The 22,284-nt window shown below is 49.3% G+C and overlaps 1 protein-coding gene across 1 annotated transcript in view; it reads right to left on the bottom strand.

Moving 5' to 3' along the window:
* The window catches only part of LOC116956337 (ephrin-B2-like), a 159,312-nt gene that overhangs the window by 2,399 nt on the left and 134,629 nt on the right, over positions 1 to 22,284 (bottom strand). Inside the window, exons 5-6 of the mRNA XM_076054120.1 lie at positions 6,896 to 6,988; positions 3,587 to 3,739 (exon numbers count right to left, since the gene is read on the bottom strand). Coding sequence (XP_075910235.1) covers positions 3,587 to 3,739; positions 6,896 to 6,988 — 246 coding nt within the window. The remainder of the gene's footprint in view (positions 1 to 3,586; positions 3,740 to 6,895; positions 6,989 to 22,284) is intronic.

Below are 22,284 nucleotides of genomic sequence, written 5' to 3'. Positions count from 1 at the left end.
GATAATTATGCTATAGAATTGTCGTGACTATTATTATAATTATTATATTATAACATAACCATTATTATATTATTAAACATTATTATAATCATCATACTACAAGGCGGGCCGGCAGGCCTCTTCATACGTATAATTATTAACATATAGTATACTTATTATATAGTGCAGTGGTGAGCACATCTTAATATAATTACATATAATTATTACAGCGTTAACAGGCTGTTGGGGCAAGCGCTGTTAGCGAGCAGCACCTGTGAAGGCCGGCACGGCACACGAGGGCGTGGGAGGCCAGCACCACGCCCGGCCGCCTTTGTCTCCCTTACAGCTCGCACCACGATCTCACTTTGAGGCCGAGTGGACCTAGGGGGGGGGGAGTCCCCAGGTTAACCGGTTCGGATCGTCGCCGTGAGCGGGCACTGAATTGGCCCGCCCGGCACGCTAACCGCTGCACCACCACCCCCCCCTCCACTCAGCCACTCTCCCTCTCCACCCCCCTGTCCACAGCGTCTGGTAGTTGTTAGCCCCCTATTGTGCAACACGTGCGCGCGAGTATTCCTATTGCTCCGCACACAAATGCAAAGATTCCACACATCCCCCCCAACCCCGAGTAGCCCCAATAGGCTGTAGGGGCTAGCGCTGTTAGCGAGCAGCTGCACCTGTGAAGGCCGGCACGGTGGCACACGAGGGGGTGGGTGGCCAGCACCACCACGCCCGGCGGCCGCCTTTGTCTCCCCAGTGGTGATGTTGAGACACCGCAACCAGGTACTCGTTTAAGGCTGAGTCGACCTAATGGATGCCCAGGACCGGTGCAGATAATCGTCACCGGTCGGTGACCACTACACTACCGCTCCCCACTAACACACCCAGACACAACGAAACACACAGACACAAAGACACACACACAGCCACCCACAAACACACAGCCATGCACAAATACACAGCCACGCACAAACACACAGCCACACACAAATATACGTGTGCACACAAACACACAGCCACACACACATACACAGCCACACACAAACACACAGCCACACACAAATACACAGCCACACACAAACACACAGCCACACACAACAACAACAACAACAACCGCCATTCGCCACTAAGTGGCGGTGACGTCACCATGACGCCTGTGCCAGGCTATGTGCACCTTGAGGCCACGTGAAGTGGCGAACGACCGCGGGCAGGAGGTCACGGGGCAGACCCAGGTGCCACGGGTGGACTGACTAAGATGACTGGCTGATACACCACCTGTGCCCCCTACTGTGCCAAACTGCTGTGCTTTAGCCACCCAGTGCTCCGCTCGTTGTTGTGAGCGTCGCTCCTCCGCCCTCCGTTGTTGTTGGAGGGCGACTGCCTCCAACTGCCCAGTAGCGTCCTTCACAAGCCTCCTCCACAAAGGCCGATCTTGACACCGCTGGTACCATTCATCGGCAAGTCCACTCAGCTCGACGTCCTCCTGTACCACATCACTCCATCTTTTCTCTAGCCCGTGCCGCGCCTGTTTAGCCCCATCGATCCGGCCGAATAAAAGCTGTTTCGGCATGCGGTGGCTGGCATGCGGGCTACATGACCCAGCCAACGCAGCCTTGCCTGCCGGAGCTGACCGATGGGACCTTGCCCAGATCTTTCAAGGATTTGTGAGCTCCTCACACAATCCAGCCTGGTTAAACCCAGGATGGATCGTAGACAGGCTAGCCTAAATGTTTCTAACCGGCGAAGATGCTCCATTAGGGGGGTCCACGTTTCGCAAGCGTAGAGAAGGGAGTGAATGACCGTGGCCGAGAAGACCTGAAGCTTAGTGCGGGACGACAGACCAGGTAGCTTCCACACAGCGTGATGCAACCGATGAAAAAAATTTGCCGCTCGACTGATTTGGAGTGAGACCTCTGCTGATAAACTGGAGCCGGTCATAAGCACACTGCCCAGGTATGGGAAACTCTCCACTCTCTCCACAACTGCCCCATCACCGATTGGGAGTTGTGGGGGTGGAGTCTCCGATGGTACAAAATACCCAGGCAGGTGCTTAGTTTGGTGGGGCTGATGGTAAGGCCCCATCTCTTAGTGGCACACTCCAATCTCAGCAGCAGCATCTCCAACTCCTCTGAATGAGCAGCTACTACCAAATCATCGGCATACATAACGTGGTTGAGCAATAGGGAGCCATCCCTTGACCGCACCCGGGCATTGATCAGCCTCCCATTATATCTGTACCAAATGGAGATTCCCCCAGTACAGCTATTGAAGGCTTCACAAACTACGTGGTCAAAATAGATGTTAAATAATGTGGAGCCAGAAGACATCCCTGTCGCACCCCAAGGTGTACAGGGAATGGCTCCGACTCCCGGCCACGTAGTTTTACCCGGGCCTGCTCACCAACATGAAGGTCATTAATGATCGTGAGCAGAGGGTCAGGGACTCAGAGCCCAGGCCTACTGATGGTATCATAGGCCTTGACCAGGTCAATAAAGCAGAGATGTAGGTCTTGTTGGAATTCCCTATACCTCTGCTGTAGCAGACGAGCAGAAAATATGGCATCCGTGCAGGACCGCCCTTTCCTGAAACCGCATTCGGGCTCCGCAAGCCTCTCCTCAGCGTGCCCGGCAAGGCGATGTTGAATAATCCTTGCCAGGACCTTTCCCGGCACACTGAGGAGTGAGATGCCCCTGTAGTTGTTACAGTCTGTGCGGTCCCCCTTCTTAAAGAGGGGGACCACCAGGGCATCCTTCCAGTCCTGCGAAACACACTTCACACACAAATACACGCGCACACACAAAGACACTCGCACACTCGCACAGATGTTCTCCCTGCTGTGTGACACACGCACTCAGATGTTTCCACTCACTGGAGAGAGAGAGACACAGAGACACACACAGAGACACAGAGACACGGAGACACGGAGACAGAGACACGTAGACAGAGACACGACGGGATACTTGAGCCAGACGTTGTTCAGAGCATGGGCCAGGCAAGGCCCTCCTAGGTCTGGGTGTCTCTCTCAGCGGGGTTCGCAACGGCCGCGTCAGAGACACTGAGCCGGCACTCCTGAGAGGCCTGAGTTCAAGCCCTGGGCCTGGGTTCAAGCCCTGGGTCTGGGTTCAAGCCCTGGGTCTGGGTTCAAGCCCTGGGCCTGGGTTCAAGCCCTGGGCCTGGGTTCAAGCCCTGGGTCTGGGTTCAAGCCCTGGGTCTGGGTTCAAGCCCTGGCCCTGGGTTCAAGCCCTGTGTCTGGGTTCAAGCCCTGGGCCTGGGTTCAAGCCCTGGGCCTGGGTTCAAGCCCTGGGCCTGGGTTCAAGCCCTGGCCCTGGGTTCAAGCCCTGGGTCTGGGTTCAAGCCCTGGGTCTGGGTTCAAGCCCTGGGTCTGGGTTCAAGCCCTGGGTCTGGGTTCAAGCCCTGTGTCTGGGTTCAAGCCCTGGGTCTGGGTTCAAGCCCTGGGCCTGGTTCCTCTCTCTCTCTATGAGGGGATTCGTAATGGCCACCCCACTCCCCCCGCCACCCTCCCCTCCATCCCCACCACTTCCCCCCGCCCCCCTCCCCTCCATCCCTTCCCCTCCACCCCCCTCCCTCCCTGCCCCCCACCCCTCACCCGCGTCGTGCGTCTCCCCAGACAGCGCCGCGTCTCCCAGCTCTGGCCGGGCCGCCCGGCCCCGCCCCTTGTCCCAGGGGGGGTCCCAGTCGGTGGCCCCCACCCCGGGCTCCCCCTCCCCCTCCTCCTCGGGCCTCGGGCTCCTGCCGGGGTCTACAGGTGGGGCACGGGGTGGGGGTCAGGAGGACGATGACGCCAAAGATGGTGACGATGATGACGACGACGATGATGATGACGATGACGACGATGATGACGATGATGGCGATGGCGATGATGACAATAACGTTGATGACGATGATGACGATGATGACCGTGATGACGATGATGACGATGATGACGATGATGACAATGACGATGATGACGATGATGACGATGATGACAATGACGATGATGACGATGATGGCGATAGCGATGACAATAACGATGATGACGATGATGACAATGACGATGATGGCGATGACGATGATGACGATGATGACGATGACGACGATGATGACGATAACGATGATGACCATAACGATGATATATATCCTTAGCTCTTTCGGTAAAGTCACGTTGAAGGGAAACAATAAAATAATAAAATATATATAAAACAATAAAAATTCTCACGACGTTTCGGGCGACCGTTTGTGTTATGGTCGAAACGTCGTGAGAATTTTTATTGTTATATATATATTTTATTGTTTCCCTTCAACGTGACTTTACCGAAAGAGCTAAGAATATGAATTACTGCAGTCACGAAAGCTTTAAATTAAAAAAATAACGATGATGACAATAACGATGACGATGATAACAATAACGATTATGACGATGACGATGACAATAACGATGATGATGATGATGACGACGATGATGACAACGATGATGACGATGACGACGACGACGATGACGATGATGACGATAACGACGATGACGATGATGACAATAACGATGATGACGATAATGATGATGACGATAATGATGATGACAATAACGATGATGACGATGACAATAACGATGATGACAATGATGACAATAACGATGATGACGATGATGACGATGATGACAATAATGATGATGACGATGATGACAATAACGATGATGACGATGACGACCACGATGACCGTGACGACGATGACGATGACGACGATGATGACCGTGATGACGATGATGACCGTGACGACGATGATGACCCTGACGACGATGATGACGATGATGACCGTGACGATGATGACGATGATGACGATGAAGACCGTGACGACGACGAAGATGACGATGATGACCGTGATGACGATGATGACCCTGACGACGATGATGACCCTGACGACGATGATGACCATGATGACGATGACCCTGACGACGATGATGACGATGATGACCGTGATGACGACGATGACGATGATGACGATGATGAACTTGATGACGATGATGAACTTATTCTTAGTTCTTTCGGTAAAGTCACGTTGAAGGGAAACAACAAAATAATAAAATATATATAAAACAATAAAAATTCTCACGACGTTTCGACCATAACACAAACGGTCGCCTTCAGGTGTGTCGGTTTGTGTTATGGTCGAAACGTCGTGAGAATTTTTATTGTTTCATATATATTTTATTGTTTCCCTTCAACGTGACTTTACCGAAAGAACTAAGAATATGAATTACTGCAGTCACGAAAGCTTTAAATCAAAAGATGATGAACTTGATGACGATGATGACCGTGACGACGATGATGACGATGATGACGATGATGACGATGATGACCGTGACGATGATGATGACCCTGACGACGATGATGACCCTGGCGACGATGATGACCGTGATGACGATGACAATGATGACGATGATGACTGTGATGACGATGATGACCGTGATGACGATGACAATGATGACGATGATGACTGTGATGACGATGATGACCGTGATGACGATGACAATGATGACGATGATGACCCTGAAGACGATGATGACTGTGATGACTGTGATGACGATGATGACTGTGATGACTGTGATGACGATGATGACCGTGATGACGATGACAATGATGACGATGATGACCGTGATGATGATGACGACGATGAAGACCGCGATGACGATGATGACGATGATAACCGTGACGACGATGATGACTCTGACGACGGTGATGACTGTGATGACGATGATGACCGTGATGACGATGACAATGATGACAATGATGACCGTGATGACAATGACGACGATGAAGACCGTGATGACGATGACGATGACGACGATGAAGACCGTGATGACGATGACGATGACGACGATGATGACCCTGACGACGATGATGACCGTGATGATGACGATGATGACCGTGATGACGATGATGACGATGATGACCCTGACGACGATGATGACCCTGAAGACGATGATGACTGTGATGACGATGATGACCGTGATGACGATGACAATGATGACGATGATGACTGTGACGACGATGATGACGATGATGACCGTGATGACGATGATGACGATGATGACCATGATGACGATGATGACCGTGACGACGATGATAACCGTGACGACGATGATGACCCTGACAATGATGATGACCCTGACGACGATGATGACGATGATGACCGTGACGATGATGACGATGATGACCGTGACGACGACGATGATGACGATGATGACCGTGACGATGATCGTGACGATGATGATGACGATGATGACCGTGACGACGATGATGACTGTGATGACGATGATGACAATAACGATGATGACGATGACGACCATGATGACCGTGACGACGATGATAACCCTGACGACGATGATGACGATGATGACCGTGACGATGATGACGATGATGACCGTGACGACGACGATGATGACGATGATGACCGTGACGATGATCGTGACGATGATGATGACGATGATGACCCTGACGACGATGATGACCCTGACGACGATGATGACCGTGATGACTGTGATGACGATGATGACCGTGATGACGATGACAATGATGACGATGATGACCGTGATGACGATGATGACCGTGATGATGACGATGATGACCGTGATGATGACGATGATGACCGTGATGATGACGATGATGACTGTGATGACTGTGATGACGACGATGATGACCCTGACAACGATGATGACCCTGACGACGATGATGACCGTGATGACGATGATGATGACCGTGATGACGATGATGATGACCGTGACGACGACGATGATGATGATGACCGTAATGACGATGATGACCGTGATGATGACGATGATGACCCTGATGACGATGATGACCGTGACGACGATGATGACCCTGACAACGATGATGACCGTGATGAATGTCTCGTGGAGTCTCACCTTGACCCACGTGCAGGACAACCTTCATCTGCAGCGTCTCGCAGACGCCGCCTTGCAGCTGATCCAGCCCCTCCAGAGTGCCCGTCGAAGTCGCTGCCCACACAGACAAAGGTAAAGATCCCCCGTGTAGCCTCAGCCGACTGTCGGGGCAAGTGCTGTTCGCGAGCAGCAGCAGCAACTATGAAGGCCGGCACAGTGGCCACAAGAGGGGATGGGGGGTGGCCAGCAACACGCCCGGCCGCCTTTGTCTCACCCCAGTGACGATATTTACTACGCACTCTATTGAGGCTGAGTAGAAGGCCCCGGACCGGTTCAAATAATCGTCACTGATTTTGGCCGTGAGCGGGAATCGAACTCGGGTCGGCAGGTTCGTAGCGCAACGCGCTAACCACTACACTACCGCTCCCCACACACACACACACTCGCTCACACACACACACGCACACTGGCCCACACACACATATGGCCTACAAACACACACTGGCCCACCCACACACACACACTGGCCCACACACACACACTGGGCCACACACACACACTGGCCCACACAGACTGGCCCACACACACACTGGCCTACACACACACACACACTGGCCTACACACACACACACTGGCCCACCCACACACACTGGCCCACCCACACACACTGGCCCACACACACACTGGCCTACACACACACACACACTGGCCCACACACACACACTGGCCCACACACACACACTGGCCCACCCACACACACTGGCCAACACACACACTGGCCTACACACACACACACACACTGGCCTACACACACACACACTGGCCCACACACACACACTGGCCTACACACACACACACACACTGGCCTACACACACACACACTGGCCTACACACACACACTGGCCTACACACACACACACACTGGCCTACACACACACACACTGGCCTACACACACACACACTGGCCCACCCACACACACACACTGGCCCACACACACACACACACTGGCCCACACACACACACACTGGGCTACACACACTGGCCTAAACACACACTGGCCTACACACACACACACTGGCCCACCCACACACACACACACTGGCCCACACACACACACTGGCCTACACACACACACACTGGCCCACACACAAAACCCTCACACTGCAACCCCTCGCGCAACAAAAGCAATTTTCAAGTCAATCGAACCTGGGATCGATATCCCGGGGCGATTTGCAAGAGAAGGACCAATAGCATGGATTAGTAATTATCTTAATGAGCTGCATTATGAATGTCTTCGCTAAGGAGGAGGTGGTGCAGCGATTTGTTAATCTGCGTCGGCCACCCCCTGGGGTCTTCTCTCCCCCAGCCAATGTCGGGCCAATGTCGGGGCAACGTTGGCATGCGGTTGGAACCGATGGCCCAACTTTGGCCCAACGTTGGTCCAACGTTGGCCCAACGTTGGCCCAACGTTGGCCCAACGTTGGCATGCGGTTTGAACCGATGGCCCAACGTTGGCATGCGGTTTGAAGCGATGGCCCAACGTTGGGCCAACGTTGGCCCAACGTTGGCATGCGGTTGGAACCGATGGCCCAACGTTGGCCCAACGTTGCGCCAACGTTGGCATGTGGTTGGAACCGATGGCCCAACGGTTTCTCCACGTTTGCTGGGCAAACGCGCCGCACCTCCACGTGCGATCAGACTCAGAATCTTCCGTGTAAGACAACAGCAGCAGCAGGAGGTGAAGGAGGAGGTGGAGGAGGAGGAGGAGGAATCCGATGAGACGCGAAGCTCCTCGTCACAGACGTCCAGTCGAGGGGGTACGAGGGGGTACGATGGGGCTCGTCGAGTTTACAGCGGCGACGACAAACAGCCGATACGAAACAAACACCGACGGGAGTGCAACTTGTTGAGCAGAGGTAAAAGCAAGCCACTAAAAATAAATCGATGATGATGGCATTGTATTTATAAATATAAACTATCGCACGGCATGTTGTTGTTAGGCTTGTGTGGCATTTACAATAATTAGAGGCTCACTTCACAGACCGGTTTGACGGCTTGTAACTCTGACCCCCCCCCCCCCCCACTTCTCTCCCAACCCCCCACACCCCCCAAACCCCGCCCCCTTCTCTCCCAGCCCCCCCCAACCCCACCCCCTTTTCTCTCCCAGCGCCCACCCAAACCCCGCCCCCTTTTCTCCCAGCCCCCCCAAACCCCGCCCGCAAACCCCGCCCCCCCTTCTCCCAGCCCCCCAACGCCAAACCCCGCCCCCTTTTCTCCCAGCCCCCCAACGCCAAACCCCGCCCCCTTCTCTCCCATCCCCCCACCCTCCCCAAACCCCGCCCCCTTCTCTCCCAGCCCCCCAACGCCAAACCCCGCCCCCTTCTCTCCCATCCCCCCACCCTCCCCAAACCCCGCCCCCTTCTCTCCCAGCCCCACGAACCCCGCCCCCTTCTTTCCCCCCCCGCCCAAACCTGCCCTCCCCCCCCCTTCATCCCCAGCCCCCCACCCTGCTGCAGTCATCTTGAGGCCTTGAGTTCATTTCCCTGCGCTTCGAGAAGCCCAATTAGAGGAGGATCTAAAAATAGAAACAGGTCAAGGTCAATAGGTCAACTCAGCCACGAGCTCATTGCAGTAAAAACCCCACGCCTACCATCGCTTCCTTCCTCCTGCCAGGCCGCCCAGCTGGTCACACTGCCGGCATCTGACGACCACGTTGTTGTTGTTGTTGTCGTTGTTGTTGTTGTTGTCGTTGTTGTTGTCGTTGTTGTTGTTGTCGTTGTTGTTGTTGAGAGATGACAATTCTCAAACTATTCAACTAAGACAATGTTTTTATGTGACCGGGTGTAAGGCCCCACTTGACCTCTGTTGTAGCTCTTGTCTCAGGAGCGACTCTGACCATAACAAATGATGGCTCAAACGAAGCGGTGCTCTTGATGATGATCATGATGATGATGATCATCATCATCATGATCATCATCGTGTGGACGCTCGTGTAGCGGCAGCCGAATTACTCTCAAGCGCGTGACGTCGATTCTAAATGTGGAGGGGGAAAATAAACAAAACCCGGAGGGGACCCTGGAGAAAACTCCACGCGACCACGGGGAGAGAGAAAGAGACGCAGACTCCAAATATACAGCAGCAGGCGTCATGGGTTGGGATCGAACCCACGACCTCCTGTATACCTGGCGAGCGAGTTAACATCTCCTAGCCACCGTGGTGATAATGAGAGAGACACGCAAACTTCAAATATACAGCAGCAGGCACGTCCGTGTCGGAATCGAACCCACGACCTCCTGTACACCAGGCGAGCGAGTTAACATCTCCTAGCCACCGTGATGATGATGATGATGAGAGACAGAGACACTCAAACTCCAAATCCCAGAAGGTGTCAGGATCGGAATCGAACCCACGACCTCCTGTACACCAGGCGAGGAAGCTAACATCTCCTAGCCACCGTGATGATGATGATGATGAGAGAGAGAGACACGCAGACTCCAAATCCACAGCAGGCGTCAGGGTCCGGATCGAACCCACGACCTCCTGCACACCAGGCGAGGTAGTCAACATCTCCTAGCCACCGTGATAATGATGATGAAAGAGAGAGAGAGACACGCAAACTCCAAATATACAGCAGCAGCAGGCGTCAGGGTCGGGATCGAACCCACGACCTCCTGCACACCGGGCGAGGTAGTCAACATCTCATAGCCACCGTGGTGGTGGCCACTCGCACGCCACCGGCAGGCGAGGGTTCCGTTCTCCGCCACCGATGCGAGCCTAGGCCGCGAGTCGAGCCCGGCCGGGCGGCGCTCGGGATGGCTGTGGGCGTGGCACCGTCACCACCGGCGGTAGCACACCGACACACCGGGAGCCCTACGATGAAGGAGCGAGACGATGTCGCCGTTGCGACCCCCGAGTGATCTGCAGGACTCTCGCGTGAGCAAGGTCGCAACTTGGATTCGGCCGGAGGGCTCTCTCCCCGTTTAGAACGTTGGCGTGACACCACGGGTTCGGAATCTTTTGATTCTTCGAAACGTGCGCCCAGAAAATATTCCGGGAAGAGGAGCTTAACGTAGTGTCGGTGGGGCTTTGCCTGGTGTTAAAAAAAAAATTTTGATGCGAATACATCGCGAGATAAAATGGAGAAGAATTGTGAAAAATGCGACGAGGATTTGTTGAAAAAGAATTGCACGAAAAAAGTTAAAACTTTTTTTTTTAACTGTCGAAAAGTTTTTTTTTTAAGTTAAAACATTTGTAACAAAAAATTGTACAAATTTTAAAACGAAACATTTAATTTTGCTAAATAGTTGTTAAACATTTTGCAAAACATATTTTTGTTTACATTCGTAATAATTTCTTTATTTTGTAAAAAAAAATGTAAAAACATTAAAAGAATGTAAATTGTTGTAAAAAATGTGTAATTTAATTTATTAGTAAAAAAAAATAATTGTAAAAAATATTTAAAAAAAAACATTTGTAACTAAAATTGGTAAAAGAATTGTCAAATTTTTTTTTTATAATTGTGACAAAAATGCGTTAACCTTATGCCACACAGGGACAGCTGCCACGTGGAGAGGGTGGTGCCCATTTCAACTGTGCGGAGATCACGTGACGTGGATGTAAAATCACGTTACGACGCTGCGGCGCAAAGTAGGGGTGGGTTTGTTTTCGTTAAAAACGAAACTCACGTCGCTGTTGGCGGTGGTAGCGATATCATAGTTACATTGATGGGTGGCAGCGTTCGCAGTGACATTGATGGGTGGTGAAGATCACAGTGACATTGGTGGGTGGTGAAGATCACAGTGACATTGATGGGTGGTGAAGATCACAGTGACATTGATGGGTGGTGAAGATCACAGTGACATTGATGGGTGAAGATCACAGTGACATTGATGGGTGGTGAAGATCACAGTAACATTGATGGGTGGTGAAGATCACAGTGACATTGGTGGATGGTGAAGATCACAGTGACATTGATGGGTGGTGAAGATCACATTGACATTGATAGGTGGTGAAGATCACAGTGACATTGATGGGTGGTGAAGATCACAGTAACATTGGTGGGTGGTGAAGATCACAGTGACATTGACGGGTGGTGAAGATCACAGTGACATTGATGGGTGGTGAAGATCACAGTGACATTGGTGGGTGGTGAAGATCACAGTAACATTGATGGGTGGTGAAGATCACAGTGACATTGGTGGATGGTGAAGATCACAGTGACATTGATGGGTGGTGAAGATCACAGTGACATTGATGGGTGGTGAAGATCACAGTGACATTGATGGGTAGTGAAGATCACAGTGAAATTGATGGGTGGTGAAGATCACAGTGACATTGATGGGTGGTGAAGATCACAGTGGAATTGATGGGTGGTGAAGATCACAGTGACATTAAAGGGTGGTGAAGATCACAGTGACATTGATGGGTGGTGAAGATCACAGTGGAATTGGTGGGTGGTGAAGATCACAGTGACATTGATGGGTGGTGAAGATCACAGTGACATTGATGGGTGGTAGCGATCACAGTGACATTGATTGGTGGTGAAGATCAGTGACATTGATGGGTGGTGAAGATCACAGTGGAATTGATGGGTGGTGAAGATCACAGTGACATTGATGGGTGGTGAAGATCACAGTGACAATGATGGGTGGTAGCGATCACAGTGACATTGATTGGTGGTGAAGATGACAGTGACATTGATGGGTAGTGAAGATTCAAGTGACATTGATGGGTGGTGAAGATCACAGTGAAATTGATGAGTGGTGACGATGACAGTGACATTGGTGGGTGGTGAAGATCACGGTGACATTAATGGGTAGTGAAGATCACAGTGACATTGATGGGTGGTGAAGATCACAGTGACATTGATGGGTAGCGAGGATCACAGTGAAATTGATGGGTGGTGAAGATCACAGTGACATTGATGGGTGGTAGCGATCACAGTGACATTGATTGGTGGTGAAGATCACAGTGACATTGATGGGTGGGCAAGATCACAGTGGAATTGATGGGTGGTGAAGATCACAGTGACATTGATGGGAGGTAGCGATCAAAGTGGCATTGCTTGGTGGTGAAGATGACAGTGACATTGATGGGTGGTGAAGATTCAAGTGACATTGATGGGTGGTGAAGATCACAGTGAAATTGATGAGTGGTGAAGATGACAGTGACATTGGTGGGTGGTGAAGATGACAGTGACATTGATGGGTAGTGAAGATCACAGTGAAACTGATGGGTGGTGAAGATCACAGTGAAACTGATGGGTGGTGAAGATCACAGTGACATTGATGGGTAGTGAAGATCACAGTGACATTGATGCGTGGTGAAGATTACAGTGACTTTGATGGGTGGTGAAGATCACAGTGAAACTGATGGGTGGTGAAGATCACAGTGAAACTGATGGGTGGTGAAGATCACAGTGACATTGATGGGTAGTGAAGATCACAGTGACATTGATGCGTGGTGAAGATTACAGTGACTTTGATGGGTGGTGAAGATCACAGTGACATTGGTGGGTGGTGAAGATCACAGTGACATTGATGGGTGGTGAAGATCACAGTGGAATTGGTGGGTGGTGAAGATCACAGTGACATTGATGGGTGGTAGCGATCACAGTGACATTGATTGGTGGTGAAGATCAGTGACATTGATGGGTGGTGAAGATCACAGTGGAATTGATGGGTGGTGATGATCACAGTGACATTGATGGGTGGTGAAGATCACAGTGGAATTGATGGGTGGTGAAGATCACAGTGACATTAATGGGTGGTGAAGATCACAGTGACATTCATGGGTGGTGAAGATCACAGTGACATTGATGGGTGGTAGCGATCACAGTCACATTGATTGGTGGTGAAGATCAGGGACATTGATGGGTGGTCAAGATCACAGTGGAATTGATGGGTGGTGAAGATCACAGTGACATTTATGGGTGGTAGCGATCACAGTGACATTGATTGGTGGTGAAGATGACAGTGACATTGATGGGTGGTGAAGATTCAAGTGACATTGATGGGTGGTGAAGATCACAGTGAAATTGATGAGTGGTGAAGATGACAGTGACATTGGTGGGTGGTGAAGATCACAGTGACATTAATGGGTAGTGAAGATCACAGTGACATTGATGGGTGGTGAAGATCACAGTGGAATTGATGGGTGGTGAAGATCACAGTGACATTAAAGGGTGGTGAAGATCACAGTGACATTGATGGGTGGTGAAGATCACAGTGGAATTGGTAGGTGGTGAAGATCACAGTGACATTGATGGGTGGTGAAGATCACAGTGACATTGATGGGTGGTAGCGATCACAGTGACATTGATTGGTGGTGAAGATCAGTGACATTGATGGGTGGTGAAGATCACAGTGGAATTGATGGGTGGTGAAGATCACAGTGACATTGATGGGTGGTGAAGATCACAGTGACAATGATGGGTGGTAGCGATCACAGTGACATTGATTGGTGGTGAAGATGACAGTGACATTGATGGGTAGTGAAGATTCAAGTGACATTGATGGGTGGTGAAGATCACAGTGAAATTGATGAGTGGTGACGATGACAGTGACATTGGTGGGTGGTGAAGATCACGGTGACATTAATGGGTAGTGAAGATCACAGTGACATTGATGGGTGGTGAAGATCACAGTGACATTGATGGGTAGCGAAGATCACAGTGAAATTGATGGGTGGTGAAGATCACAGTGACATTGATGGGTGGTAGCGATCACAGTGACATTGATTGGTGGTGAAGATCACAGTGACATTGATGGGTGGGCAAGATCACAGTGGAATTGATGGGTGGTGAAGATCACAGTGACATTGATGGGAGGTAGCGATCAAAGTGGCATTGCTTGGTGGTGAAGATGACAGTGACATTGATGGGTGGTGAAGATTCAAGTGACATTGATGGGTGGTGAAGATCACAGTGAAATTGATGAGTGGTGAAGATGACAGTGACATTGGTGGGTGGTGAAGATGACAGTGACATTGATGGGTAGTGAAGATCACAGTGAAACTGATGGGTGGTGAAGATCACAGTGAAACTGATGGGTGGTGAAGATCACAGTGACATTGATGGGTAGTGAAGATCACAGTGACATTGATGCGTGGTGAAGATTACAGTGACTTTGATGGGTGGTGAAGATCACAGTGACATTGGTGGGTGGTGAAGATCACAGTGACATTGATGGGTGGTGAAGATCACAGTGGAATTGGTGGGTGGTGAAGATCACAGTGACATTGATGGGTGGTAGCGATCACAGTGACATTGATTGGTGGTGAAGATCAGTGACATTGATGGGTGGTGAAGATCACAGTGGAATTGATGGGTGGTGATGATCACAGTGACATTGATGGGTGGTGAAGATCACAGTGGAATTGATGGGTGGTGAAGATCACAGTGACATTAATGGGTGGTGAAGATCACAGTGACATTCATGGGTGGTGAAGATCACAGTGACATTGATGGGTGGTAGCGATCACAGTGACATTGATTGGTGGTGAAGATCAGTGACATTGATGGGTGGTGAAGATCACAGTGGAATTGATGGGTGGTGAAGATCACAGTGACATTGATGGGTGGTAGCGATCACAGTGACATTGATTGGTGGTGAAGATGACAGTGACATTGATGGGTGGTGAAGATTCAAGTGACATTGATGGGTGGTGAAGATCACAGTGAAATTGATGAGTGGTGAAGATGACAGTGACATTGGTGGGTGGTGAAGATCACAGTGACATTAATGGGTAGTGAAGATCACAGTGACATTGATGGGTGGTGAAGATCACAGTGACATTGATGGGTAGCGAAGATCACAGTGAAATTGATGGGTGGTGAAGACCACAGTGACATTGATGGGTGGTAGCGATCACAGTGACATTGATTGGTGGTGAAGATCACAGTGACATTGATGGGTGGTGAAGATCACAGTGAAATTGATGAGTGGTGAAGATGACAGTGACATTGGTGGGTGGTGAAGATCACAGTGACATTAATGGGTAGTGAAGATCACAGTGACATTGATGGGTGGTGAAGATCACAGTGACATTGATGGGTAGCGAAGATCACAGTGACATTGATGGGTGGTGAAGATCACAGTGACATTGATGGGTGGTAGCGAACACAGTGACATTGATTGGTGGTGAAGATCACAGTGACATTGATGGGTGGGCAAGATCACAGTGGAATTGATGGGTGGTGAAGATCACAGAGACATTGATGGGTGGTGAAGATCACAGTGACATTGATGGGTGGTAGCGATCAAAGTGGCATTGCTTGGTGGTGAAGATCACAGTGACATTGATGGGTAGTGAAGATCACAGTGAAACTGATGGGTGGTGAAGATCACAGTGACATGGATGGGTAGTGAAGATCACAGTGACATTGATGCGTGGTGAAGATTACAGTGACATTGATGGATGGTGAAGATCACAGTGACATTGGTGGGTAGTAAAGATCACAGTGACATTAATGGGTAGTGAAGATCACAGTGACATTGATGGGAGGTGAAGATCACAGTGGAATTGGTGGTTGGTGAAGATCACAGTGACATTGATGGGTGGTAGCGATCACAGTGACATTCATTGGTGGTGAAGATCAGTGACATTGATGGGTGGTGAAGATCACAGTGGAATTGATGGGTGATGAAGATCCCAGTGACATTGATGGGTGGTGAAGATCACAGTGACATTGATGGGTGGTAGCAATCACAGTGACATTGATTGGTGGTGAAGATGACAGTGACATTGATGGGTGGTGAAGATTCAAGTGACATTGATGGGTGGTGAAGATCACAGTGAATTTGATGAGTGGTGAAGATGACAGTGACATTGGTGGGTGGTGAAGATCACAGTGACATTGATGGGAGGTGAAGATCACAGTGACATTGATGGGTGAAGATCACAATGACATTGATGGGTGGTGAAGATCACAGTAACATTGATGGGTGGTGAAGATCACAGTGACATTGGTGGATGGTGAAGATCACAGTGACATTGATGGGTGGTGAAGATCACAGTGACATTGGTAGGTGGTGAAGATCACAGTGACATTGATGGGTGGTGAAGATCACAGTGACATTGGTGGGTGAAGATAACAGTGACATTGATGGGTGGTGAAGATCACAGTAACATTGATGAGTGGTGAAGATCACAGTGACATTGGTGGGTGAAGATAACAGTGACATTGATGGGTGGTGAAGATCACAGTAACATTGATGGGTGGTGAAGAGCACAGTGACATTGGTGGATGGTGAAGATCACAGTGACATTGATGGGTGGTGAAGATCACAGTGACATTGATGGGTGGTGAAGATCACAGTGACATTGATGGGTAGTGAAGATCACAGTGAAATTGATGGGTGGTGAAGATCACAGTGACATTGATGGGTGGTGAAGATCACAGTGGAATTGATGGGTGGTGAAGATCACAGTGACATTAAAGGGTGGTGAAGATCACAGTGACATTGATGGGTGGTCAAGATCACAGTGGAATTGGTGGGTGGTGAAGATCACAGTGACATTGATGGGTGGTGAAGATCACAGTGACATTGATGGGTGGTAACGATCACAGTGACATTGATTGGTGGTGAAGATCAGTGACATTGATGGGTGGTGAAGATCACAGTGGAATTGATGGGTGGTGAAGATCACAGTGACATTGATGGGTGGTGAAAATCACAGTGACAATGATGGGTGGTAGCGATCACAGTGACATTGATTGGTGGTGAAGATGACAGTGACATTGATGGGTGGTGAAGATTCAAGTGACAATGATGGGTGGTGAAGATCACAGTGAAATTGATGAGTGGTGACGATGACAGTGACATTGGTGGGTGGTGAAGATGACAGTGACATTGATGGGTAGTGAAGATCACAGTGAAACTGATGGGTGGTGAAGATCACAGTGAAACTGATGGGTGGTGAAGATCACAGTGACATTGTTGGGTAGTGAAGATCACAGTGACATTCATGGGTGGTGAAGATCACAGTGACATTGATGGGTGGTAGCGATCACAGTGACATTGATTGGTGGTGAAGATCAGTGACATTGATGGGTGGTGAAGATCACAGTGGAATTGATGGGTCGTGAAGATCACAGTGACATTGATGGGTGGAAGCGATCACAGTGACATTGATTGGTGGTGAAGATGACAGTGACATTGATGGGTGGTGAAGATTCAAGTGACATTGATGGGTGGTGAAGATCACAGTGAAATTGATGAGTGGTGAAGATGACAGTGACATTGGTGGGTGGTGAAGATCACAGTGACATTAATGGGTAGTGAAGATCACAGTGAAATTGATGGGTGGTGAAGATCACAGTGACATTGATGGGTAGCGAAGATCACAGTGAAATTGATGGGTGGTGAAGACCACAGTGACATTGATGGATGGTAGCGATCACAGTGACATTGATTGGTGGTGAAGATCACAGTGACATTGATGGGTGGTGAAGATCACAGTGAAATTGATGAGTGGTGAAGATGACAGTGACATTGGTGGGTGGTGAAGATCACAGTGACATTAATGGGTAGTGAAGATCACAGTGACATTGATGGGTGGTGAAGATCACAGTGACATTGATGGGTAGTGAAGATCACAGTGAAATTGATGGGTGGTGAAGATCACAGTGACATTGATGGGTGGTAGCGAACACAGTGACAATGATTGGTGGTGAAGATCACAGTGACATTGATGGGTGGGCAAGATCACAGTGGAATTGATGGGTGGTGAAGATCACAGAGACATTGATGGGTGGTGAAGATCACAGTGACATTGATGGGTGGTAGCGATCAAAGTGGCATTGCTTGGTGGTGAAGATCACAGTGACATTGATGGGTAGTGAAGATCACATTGAAACTGATGGGTGGTGAAGATCAAAGTGACATGGATGGGTAGTGAAGATCACAGTGACATTGATGCGTGGTGAAGATTACAGTGACATTGATGGATGGTGAAGATGACAGTGACATTGGTGGGTGGTGAAGATTACAGTGACATTAATGGGTAGTGAAGATCACAGTGACATTGATGGGTGGTGAAGATCACAGTGGAATTGGTGGTTGGTGAAGATCACAGTGACCTTGATGGGTGGTAGCGATCACAGTGACGTTCATTGGTGGTGAAGATCAGTGACATTGATGGGTGGTGAAGATCACAGTGGAATTGATGGGTGGTGAAGATCACAGTGACATTGATGGGAGGTAGCGATCAAAGTGGCATTGCTTGGTGGTGAAGATGACAGTGACATTGATGGGTGGTGAAGATTCAAGTGACATTGATGGGTGGTGAAGATCACAGTGAAATTGATGAGTGGTGAAGATGACAGTGACATTGGTGGGTGGTGAAGATGACAGTGACATTGATGGGTAGTGAAGATCACAGTGAAACTGATGGGTGGTGAAGATCACAGTGAAACTGATGGGTGGTGAAGATCACAGTGACATTGATGGGTAGTGAAGATCACAGTGACATTGATGCGTGGTGAAGATTACAGTGACTTTGATGGGTGGTGAAGATCACAGTGAAACTGATGGGTGGTGAAGATCACAGTGAAACTGATGGGTGGTGAAGATCACAGTGACATTGATGGGTAGTGAAGATCACAGTGACATTGATGCGTGGTGAAGATTACAGTGACTTTGATGGGTGGTGAAGATCACAGTGACATTGGTGGGTGGTGAAGATCACAGTGACATTGATGGGTGGTGAAGATCACAGTGGAATTGGTGGGTGGTGAAGATCACAGTGACATTGATGGGTGGTAGCGATCACAGTGACATTGATTGGTGGTGAAGATCAGTGACATTGATGGGTGGTGAAGATCACAGTGGAATTGATGGGTGGTGATGATCACAGTGACATTGATGGGTGGTGAAGATCACAGTGGAATTGATGGGTGGTGAAGATCACAGTGACATTAATGGGTGGTGAAGATCACAGTGACATTCATGGGTGGTGAAGATCACAGTGACATTGATGGGTGGTAGCGATCACAGTGACATTGATTGGTGGTGAAGATCAGTGACATTGATGGGTGGTGAAGATCACAGTGGAATTGATGGGTGGTGAAGATCACAGTGACATTGATGGGTGGTAGCGATCACAGTGACATTGATTGGTGGTGAAGATGACAGTGACATTGATGGGTGGTGAAGATTCAAGTGACATTGATGGGTGGTGAAGATCACAGTGAAATTGATGAGTGGTGAAGATGACAGTGACATTGGTGGGTGGTGAAGATCACAGTGACATTAATGGGTAGTGAAGATCACAGTGACATTGATGGGTGGTGAAGATCACAGTGGAATTGATGGGTGGTGAAGATCACAGTGACATTAAAGGGTGGTGAAGATCACAGTGACATTGATGGGTGGTGAAGATCACAGTGGAATTGGTGGGTGGTGAAGATCACAGTGACATTGATGGGTGGTGAAGATCACAGTGACATTGATGGGTGGTAGCGATCACAGTGACATTGATTGGTGGTGAAGATCAGTGACATTGATGGGTGGTGAAGATCACAGTGGAATTGATGGGTGGTGAAGATCACAGTGACATTGATGGGTGGTGAAGATCACAGTGACAATGATGGGTGGTAGCGATCACAGTGACATTGATTGGTGGTGAAGATGACAGTGACATTGATGGGTAGTGAAGATTCAAGTGACATTGATGGGTGGTGAAGATCACAGTGAAATTGATGAGTGGTGACGATGACAGTGACATTGGTGGGTGGTGAAGATCACGGTGACATTAATGGGTAGTGAAGATCACAGTGACATTGATGGGTGGTGAAGATCACAGTGACATTGATGGGTAGCGAAGATCACAGTGAAATTGATGGGTGGTGAAGATCACAGTGACATTGATGGGTGGTAGCGATCACAGTGACATTGATTGGTGGTGACGATCACAGTGACATTGATGGGTGGGCAAGATCACAGTGGAATTGATGGGTGGTGAAGATCACAGTGACATTGATGGGAGGTAGCGATCAAAGTGGCATTGCTTGGTGGTGAAGATGACAGTGACATTGATGGGTGGTGAAGATTCAAGTGACATTGATGGGTGGTGAAGATCACAGTGAAATTGATGAGTGGTGAAGATGACAGTGACATTGGTGGGTGGTGAAGATGACAGTGACATTGATGGGTAGTGAAGATCACAGTGAAACTGATGGGTGGTGAAGATCACAGTGAAACTGATGGGTGGTGAAGATCACAGTGACATTGATGGGTAGTGAAGATCACAGTGACATTGATGCGTGGTGAAGATTACAGTGACTTTGATGGGTGGTGAAGATCACAGTGACATTGGTGGGTGGTGAAGATCACAGTGACATTGATGGGTGGTGAAGATCACAGTGGAATTGGTGGGTGGTGAAGATCACAGTGACATTGATGGGTGGTAGCGATCACAGTGACATTGATTGGTGGTGAAGATCAGTGACATTGATGGGTGGTGAAGATCACAGTGGAATTGATGGGTGGTGATGATCACAGTGACATTGATGGGTGGTGAAGATCACAGTGGAATTGATGGGTGGTGAAGATCACAGTGACATTAATGGGTGGTGAAGATCACAGTGACATTCATGGGTGGTGAAGATCACAGTGACATTGATGGGTGGTAGCGATCACAGTGACATTGATTGGTGGTGAAGATCAGTGACATTGATGGGTGGTGAAGATCACAGTGGAATTGATGGGTGATGAAGATCCCAGTGACATTGATTGGTGGTGACGATCACAGTGACATTGATGGGTGGGCAAGATCACAGTGGAATTGATGGGTGGTGAAGATCACAGTGACATTGATGGGAGGTAGCGATCAAAGTGGCATTGCTTGGTGGTGAAGATGACAGTGACATTGATGGGTGGTGAAGATTCAAGTGACATTGATGGGTGGTGAAGATCACAGTGAAATTGATGAGTGGTGAAGATGACAGTGACATTGGTGGGTGGTGAAGATGACAGTGACATTGATGGGTAGTGAAGATCACAGTGAAACTGATGGGTGGTGAAGATCACAGTGAAACTGATGGGTGGTGAAGATCACAGTGACATTGATGGGTAGTGAAGATCACAGTGACATTGATGCGTGGTGAAGATTACAGTGACTTTGATGGGTGGTGAAGATCACAGTGACATTGGTGGGTGGTGAAGATCACAGTGACATTGATGGGTGGTGAAGATCACAGTGGAATTGGTGGGTGGTGAAGATCACAGTGACATTGATGGGTGGTAGCGATCACAGTGACATTGATTGGTGGTGAAGATCAGTGACATTGATGGGTGGTGAAGATCACAGTGGAATTGATGGGTGGTGATGATCACAGTGACATTGATGGGTGGTGAAGATCACAGTGGAATTGATGGGTGGTGAAGATCACAGTGACATTAATGGG

The sequence above is a fragment of the Petromyzon marinus genome, chromosome 64 (assembly GCF_048934315.1).
Source record: "Petromyzon marinus isolate PM22_M1 ecotype Great Lakes invasive population chromosome 64, UKy_Petmar_22M1.pri1.0, whole genome shotgun sequence".
Lineage (NCBI taxonomy): Eukaryota > Metazoa > Chordata > Hyperoartia > Petromyzontiformes > Petromyzontidae > Petromyzon > Petromyzon marinus.
The sequence above is the reverse complement of the archived record's forward strand: the minus strand, read 5'-3'. Positions and strand labels throughout refer to the sequence as shown.